At 48.7% G+C, this 1,097-nt stretch overlaps 1 protein-coding gene across 1 annotated transcript; it reads right to left on the bottom strand.

The window, feature by feature from the left end:
- Window positions 1–148: 148 nt before the first annotated feature.
- Window positions 149–782, bottom strand: H310_15357 (hypothetical protein; the record flags this gene model as incomplete). The annotated part of the gene is made up of 2 exons (XM_008883340.1): window positions 149–396; window positions 443–782. 2 exons carry the CDS (start codon window positions 780–782, stop codon window positions 149–151), a joined length of 588 nt encoding a protein of 195 aa, XP_008881562.1.
- Between the last annotated feature and the right edge of the window lie 315 nt (window positions 783–1,097).

Genomic DNA, 1,097 nt, shown 5'->3' with positions numbered 1-1,097 from the left:
TTTGCACTGCTTCGCTGTGCTGGAATGGATTCAACGAACGGCCAGGTGCCGATCTTGCCGTCCCACCAAGTTCCGGTGGCGTCGACGAACCGAGGCCGCGCCACTTGGGAACATAAAATTCGTAATGTACCTCTTTGACTTGCACGTTCTATGTGGTTCTGTCTCCCCAGGACACGAGGTAGTACCGGCGGGTTGTCTTTGTAAGGTAAAACCATTTCTCGTCCAAATGGACGTAGTGCATCATGTCGTCAAATTCCATGCTCGCCCGAACGAAATCGAAAGCGAACTTCATGCGGCTGTACTTTTTGGCCTCGGTTAATTTGGGGCGGATAGCATTTGAGTGCGATCGAAAAAGACCCATTTTGAGGTAACTATGGAGTGATCCACGGCTAATTCCTACGACGATATTGATTTAAACTGTTGAACTATCCTATGTATATACCTGTGTGCTCCGAGATTGATCGAAGCGTTGTGCGTTGGGCTAGTGGAACACGCAAAATCTTTTCCTTCACCACCCGAGGGGTGAATGCCGCCTTACTACCCACGCGGCCTTGCTTTTTGCTCGCAACGGAAACCTTCATATTGCCCACAGCAACTCCTTGCTCCTTCGCTCGGGCGAATACGCGCCGGATGGTTGAGGCATGGCAGTTGTACTTCTCTGCCAGCAACTGCGCAAGGCCTTTCGGAAGTCGAGCCAACGATTTCGTACTGCTTTGGAGCAGAATCTCCCGAAGGATGGCCTCGCGGTCTTCGTTCGTTAGGTCACGCTTGTTGACCTGCATTTCGAATGTTGGTCACTGCTTTTATATGATTTAATGTATACAAACTTTGCGAACACTTTTTGTGATGGTTTGGCTGTATTTTTCCCTCGCTGGCACATGGCTTGACAGGACTCGGCGCGCACTTTCACATGGATCAATGAAACACGTGAAATTCGAATAATGGCAGACGACATTATAGTTTGAAAATCACTTGCGAATATAATGACGTGTCATTCCCCCCTCCTGGAAACTGCGCAAGTATTGTGGGACAGAGGGAGTGTAGTCAAGACGAGAAATTACATATTTTTTGTATTCAGTTGGCCAATCAGTGGCGTC

The sequence above is a fragment of the Aphanomyces invadans genome (assembly GCF_000520115.1).
Source record: "Aphanomyces invadans strain NJM9701 unplaced genomic scaffold supercont1.392, whole genome shotgun sequence".
Taxonomy (NCBI): domain Eukaryota; phylum Oomycota; class Saprolegniomycetes; order Saprolegniales; family Verrucalvaceae; genus Aphanomyces; species Aphanomyces invadans.
This window is presented reverse-complemented; position numbering and strand designations above follow the sequence as displayed.